This window comes from Bidens hawaiensis, unplaced genomic scaffold (genome assembly GCF_021521415.1).
Source record: "Bidens hawaiensis isolate Kalapana, Puna unplaced genomic scaffold, B.hawaiensis_p1.1 tig00019341_1, whole genome shotgun sequence".
Classification (NCBI taxonomy): domain Eukaryota; kingdom Viridiplantae; phylum Streptophyta; class Magnoliopsida; order Asterales; family Asteraceae; genus Bidens; species Bidens hawaiensis.
In genome coordinates, this window is record NW_027492936.1 from 482,736 (window position 1) to 489,340 (window position 6,605).

Genomic DNA, 6,605 nt, shown 5'->3' on the forward strand with positions numbered 1-6,605 from the left:
TACTAAACGGGGGTTCCTTAGTAGATTTGACCTATGTCATGTGAACAGGAATATCATGTATTTACTTTTCTTTTGCTATATGATTGAGACTATACATCTTGACTTGTGAATTTTACACTTTTCGTATTATAAATATGCAAAACTTTATGAATTCTCACCAACATTATTGTTGACAAATTATATTATTTAAAATGTGCTACAGGTTGAAATCTAAGGATTGAAGATTGGATTAGTTGGACCATTAGGGAATTAGAAATACAACATAATGAAATGCAATGTTTATCTTATTGTTATTTCATTGTGTATTTGTGATGTATTGAAATGAAATAAATATAATTATTGTCGCTTTAATAGCGTTACGAGCTTATGAGTGATCTGTACGTCACACCCAAGCGTATTCCGCTTTAGCCGGGGTGTTCGAGATTGGTATCAGATCCGTAACTAAAAGATAGGTTGTTAGACGTATCGGCCTAGTATAGTTATAGTTTATTTTAGGGCCCAACTGCATGTATACTCTATGTGCTATGTGCCCGCACTTACAAGTTCATTCATTTGCTTCTATTTATATTTATAATATTTCATAGTGTCGCCTGCACAAATGTTCACACACAAACTCCAAGGCTTAGGCCTAAAGCAAAGATTTTCAAAAACTTTCAAATCGATTTTTTCGCATCTTCATGCTTTCAAACGTGACCATGTTCCCTTTGTGATAAGGATATGGTCTCACTCTTAGGATGTCACACAAGTCATGGTGATTCATGCGACGTACGACTCCGATCCTCGATGTTTTACAATGTGTTTTAATCGAAAGTCTGTCAAGTCGTGGTGATACACGATACCCAGCTGTTGGTTCGATTTATTTCTGAAATTTCGATTTTTGTGTTGGAACATAAGAGTCCATGGTGGTTCATGAAAACTCTAAGTTCCTCACAACACTTATTATTAGTATGGTTTTCAAATTTTAACAAACTTTATCAAGGATTTCTTTATATATCATGCACAATTTCAAGCCTCACGATTTCCGTTACCTTAAGCGTCGATCATCTGGAACCTCTAGCCGCAAGATAACTTCCCAGATCACTAAGCACCTGACAGCGGTCCTCCCTAATATCATGACCCAGATGCACCAGAACATCATGGCTAACGTTAACCCTCTTCCTCCCCCGCCTTTAGCTCCCGCTGTGACCTATAAGAACTTTACCGATGCCAAATCTACCGAATTTGACGGAACTCAAGGTGCCACTGCCCGACTTTAGTGGTACGAAAATATGGAGAGCGTATTCCTCCACATTGAGTGTCCTGATGATAAGCAAACCCGATTCGCTACAGGTGTTTTGGAGAAAGGTGCTCTTACATGGTGGGTCAAGGAAAAGTCGACCCGCGGTGCTGAAGCTGCCATGGCCTTGTCGTGGAACGAACTGAAAGACCTGATGACCCGACAGTTTTATCCTCCAAACGAACTCATGAACTTAGAGGCAGAATTCTGGAACCTCAAACAGGAAGGTGGTGTGCACACTGCTTACACCACCCGTTTCAATGAACTTAGCGTGTTGGTGCCACACCTTGTTACCCCTACTTCGCGTGCCATCGACAAGTACATAAGAGGACTACCGAGAGAAATCCAAGACAGTGTCCTCAGCAGTTCTCCTAAAGAACTCGGTGACGCCATTAACCTTGCTGCAACCCTCACTGATAATCATGTCAAAGCCGGGACTTTGACAATGAAGGGTTTGAAGAAAAACGCCGACAAATCACCATCTTAACCAAAAGAAACTAAGCCTGATTCATCCAAACCCGCCTACACCAATCACAACAATAAACACAAAAACTATGCCATAACCAACACAAACTCAACCCAAACCCAACCTAACAAAAATCCTTACATGGGAACACACCCTTTGTGTAACACGTGTAAATTCCATCATCCCACTGCCGTTCAATGCCGAAGATGTTCTAACTGTGATCATTTTGGTTACCACGCCAACACATGTCGAGCACCAATGCATATCCAACACCACCTCTTCACCCCACAACCTGTTATTCAACCACTCCAACAACCATATGTCCCACCATATACTCCCACACTCCCAATTATGCGAGCCTGCTATCATTATGGTAGCCCAAATCATCTACGCAACGCATGCCCAAAACTCGTTTATCAGATCCAAACCAAACCAACCAACTCCAAATATATCAAGCCCAAACCTTCCAACCACAAACCCAAGTTAATCAAGCACAAGCCGATCAAGCCCAACCCATACAAGCTATTCAAACCCAATTAAACCAAGCCGATCAAACTCAAGTAGGTCAAGCCAACCAGGGTACGCAAGGACGCGTGCACATCAACGCCAATGAATTTCAGCTAAGAAATCATGGCACCACCCCACACTAGCCCTTATACCCAAAGACCCACCTATCCTCGAAGGGACAAGCGCTGCGGACAACATTCTTTTTTCTTTTTGCATTTATTACTTTAGTTTTTGTTCTTTCCATTTGAATAATGTCTTTATGTACTCTAAATTTTCAATGATATTGATGAGTTTATGTTTGCATTTGGTTGATCTGATTTACTATTCTCATAAAGCACGAGACACATTCCATACGTTATCTATAGAATAAGATTTAGTTAACTCTTAAATTGATTCAAATCTAACGGTCTATGACCGGTTAAACCCAAACGTAAGCGCTAGTGGAAACCGGGACCATGTGCATGGTTATGTTCATGGTTATCTAATAGAAACCGTAAATCACACTTTTGACTGCCTATGACCGGTTTACTTTCAAGCCGGGGCTATGTTTTTAGCTATAGACATAGCTAAATAATAGGAGCCTCATGTACTTGGTTTATTTCAATGATTTGATATTTTATTTGCGTTTTACCAACATCTCAATGCAGACGTCTCAAACATAAACCTCTCTCCGTGACGGTTTAACTTCCTCAATATTATTAATGCTAACATCCTTGCGTCATTGTTTTACTTCTCCTAACTCTTTGATAGTTTCTTGTGGTTATCCTATGTTTTACGAATTTTATTCTTTCATGACCCCAATGTTTCATGTATTTAATTTATGATTTACCATAGTATCCTTAATATTAAGGGTTTTCTTTTATTTTAATACTCTGTTAAGTTATTTCATTGTTCAATCTTCTGTTTGGATATCCTTAAATTCTAGAGACTTCGTTATTTAAGTTTACTCAATTATTTTGTTGGTTGTTGTTAACCCTGACGTTACATTATTTATCTTGATATTTGACCTTAAGGTTTCGTTTATATTGTTATTAACTTTTGATCTGTTCTTAAATTTTAAAAATTTTCAAATAAGGACTTATTATATTTTTTTTAAACCCGCACAATGGGACGAGTTATGTGGACCATCCGACGATAGGGGTAATTATGGGTCGACACGTAATTATTCAAGTCCTCGCATGGAAGACATAATAAGTACGTTGTGTGCAATAACTCGAAACCTAGAATGATTTTGAAAGACGGGACATGTGCAGTATGATAAGGGCATAGTGGATATGCCGCTGGTACATCCTATATATAAGTGTCCTTGCCATATTTCCATTTGTGACATTGATATAAGGCTAAATATATATAAATCCCTTGTATATTTAATATAATATTTTATTAGTTTTCGTTTGGTTTTTATTAGAATTTGTATATTACTAATTTATTTGAATATTTTAGGTTTTGGGTTTCAATCATGTCGAAAAGAGGGCGAAAACAAGCAAAATGGGAGAAGGCCCTTCGCATGACACTTTGGGCTCGGCTTTCTAGAATATTCTACAAATATTAAGTTTATGGGCTTAGATTTCCAGAATCTTCTACTAATTTTAAGTTTATGGGCCTTGAAAGTCTATATAAACACCCATATACTTAACCCTAATCATAACCTGAATACCCTAATATAAGGCCCCGAACCCCGGGATGCCCCACAGTTGGTATTCATACAAAATACTTATTAAAATAATTAAAACTTGAAAACGATTTCTTCCATTAAAACAAACATCTCAGAGTGTAAATTCAGCGGAAAATATAAATAGTGAAGTAAGTTCCCTAAAACCCGGGAATTTTGCCCAAAACCAATTTTTAAATATAATTCATAAAACCCTTTAAAATAAAATTGTTCAAATTACATTCTTCCATCCACGTATGCCCTTCACCGTCCAAGTAGCTTTGTGCACGTCCAAGCGATAAGGCATCCTCTTCCTAACCTGAAACTCACACTAACATGCACACAAAGTCAGCTTGAGCTGAGTGAGTTCAAGTTTTAAGTAAATAATATCAGTAGTAACAATTATGATAGTCATACCAAAAGTTTAAAAATAAAAGAGTGCATCCATTAAATCATCATTACCGAAAACTAAACATTCTCATACATACATATACAAAATGTATATATAAACATCCTTTCAAGTACATCCCTATATATATAACAATATATATATATATAACATCCACGTATAACATCAGGGTCAAGCAAACGTACAACCCAAACACGTAACATCAACGCATGCAAACACAAAGCAGGCATACGCAACATCAGTAGTCCAAACGACTAAAACATCGCCAAATATAGGCCAAGCAATAATGTGTGTGTATATATATATATAACATCCCAAGGCCTACCATATACTAGCAAGCCTATATAAAATCGTTTAAAACATTTCATCAAGTAAGAAAACACTTAGGTGTGCATGCTAGCCCAAAATTTAAAAAGAGTTGAAAGGGGGCATCATGAACTCACCTGAAATCAATCGAACACCTGCAACGAGCTAGGAAATCCCTAACTGCACAATCACAAGCAAGGGCCTGTAAATTATACACAACGCGTTACTAAACTAGACCGCAAGAACACTCTTGCCTAATGGGCCGTTTAAGCCCAACACTTTGGCCCAAGGCCCAACAACTTGGCCCAAGGCCCAACACTTGGCCTAAGGCTCAACAACTTGGTCCAAGGGTAATCAAATCGAGTCGAATACGCGCGTAATAACCTTAAAAACATTTGCTAAACGAATCAGCCCCAAATAGACCAAATTCCCATTTTAATCTTTTCATTCATCATGATTATGTCACCCGAGTTGATAGGGTTGACGGTTCCTTTTTACAACTCTCAATTTAACATTTAAACAAAAATTCACGCACCGCCGACTCGATTGACGAAGCACCAACCAAAACAGCCCCGAGCATCAAAAAAATTAATTTTTCCACAGCCCTTAAACCCCCCTAGGGTTGTACAAACTGATTCGGTCGGTCATCTGATCAATTAACGCATCAAACTCAACAATTGTCAATCCTACACCCGGTAAACCCTAGTTTTCGAACTAAAATCGATTGACCGACCTAAACACCTCCAATGGCTATGAAATTTTAATATGATGCAAATGACATACCTAGGAATCTTTCTACACCAGAAACTCTAATTTTTATCCACGGAAAGTGGGTCAATTACACCTTGGCCGAAAATCTGTCCAACGAAAAGTTTTGGCAAAGTTGAGCATCAAAACGATTAGGGGTGAACAAAAAGAGTGTTGGGGATCGTAGTACATACCTTGAACTACTTCTAGGAGCCTGGAATCGATCAAAAAGTCGAAGCAATGAAGGGGGGCTGGTCTTCTTGGCCGATCGCAGCTGCAGCTGCTACTAGGGTTTAGTTTTTTTTATTAGGTTATATTATAAAACATTTTCATTCTAGCCCCCGGAATTTAATAATAATGCAACTTGGAAGAAATTTTAAGTGATTAGACGTACCGGGAGGACGTAGAGGCTTCCTAGAAACGTCGGATAAATCCCGAGAATTATACATACTCTACAATCTTTAATTCTTGAAACCGGAATTAACGGGCGTTACACCTAACCAACTTGGACGAATTTGGGAGCTCAAGTGGTGATCTTTTGGAGGGTTTGAAGGCAAGGAATCATACGGTGGTGTGCTTATCATCCAAGGATGAAGACCACGGGCTTTATCGCCTTTAATATTCCGATCTTATTTACTTTTGCCATGAATTCCTTTTTTATTGTTTTGTTTTATTTTATGATGTTAGGCTAAACATTATAGACTGCCTAGGCTTATGATGAACCTATTTTAACGTTGTGTTTTGATTTGGGATTTATTTATCGTTATGGTTTTTATGATTTAGTAAAAGGTTTAATCATATTAAATTGATGCATATGGATATTTAGGATTGTTTGATTAATTGTTATTATTCCATAGTTGCCTAGATTATTGTTTGTCATTATGATATGTTGCTATTATGTCATTTACTTTGTGTTTTTGACTATTTTATGATTGATATTCATTAAGATCATAGGAATAATAATTATTAATTAATTAAACCTAAGTGTACTGCTAACCTAAATCTGTAAGGTGCTAGGTTATTGATAGATCTTTATTATTTGATCTTGCTAGATTTAGTTCTTCGTAAGGAGTCCATCTAGGTTTGATTATTTAATTATTGTCTATTGAATCAATTAAATATATTAAGTTGCCTTTGATTTCTGCGCTGTAAGGTAGGATTTCATATAAAGGAACTAAGTCATAAATAATTAGGTGACCGTAAGGAAACTTGATTTGTAATACTGGTGTGCGTTAAAACTTAT

At 37.3% G+C, this 6,605-nt stretch overlaps 1 protein-coding gene across 1 annotated transcript; it reads left to right on the plus strand.

Annotated features, from left to right (window-relative positions):
- The first annotated feature begins 1,268 nt into the window (after positions 1-1,268).
- Positions 1,269-1,763, plus strand: LOC143558174 (uncharacterized). The gene has a single exon (XM_077047066.1). It carries the CDS (start codon positions 1,269-1,271, stop codon positions 1,761-1,763), a length of 495 nt encoding a protein of 164 aa, XP_076903181.1.
- Positions 1,764-6,605: the final 4,842 nt, after the last annotated feature.

Coding starts and splice junctions, on each gene's coding strand:
- LOC143558174 (XM_077047066.1), top strand. CDS start 1,269: ATGGAGAGCGTATTCCTCCACATTGAGTGTCCTGATGATAAGCAAACC.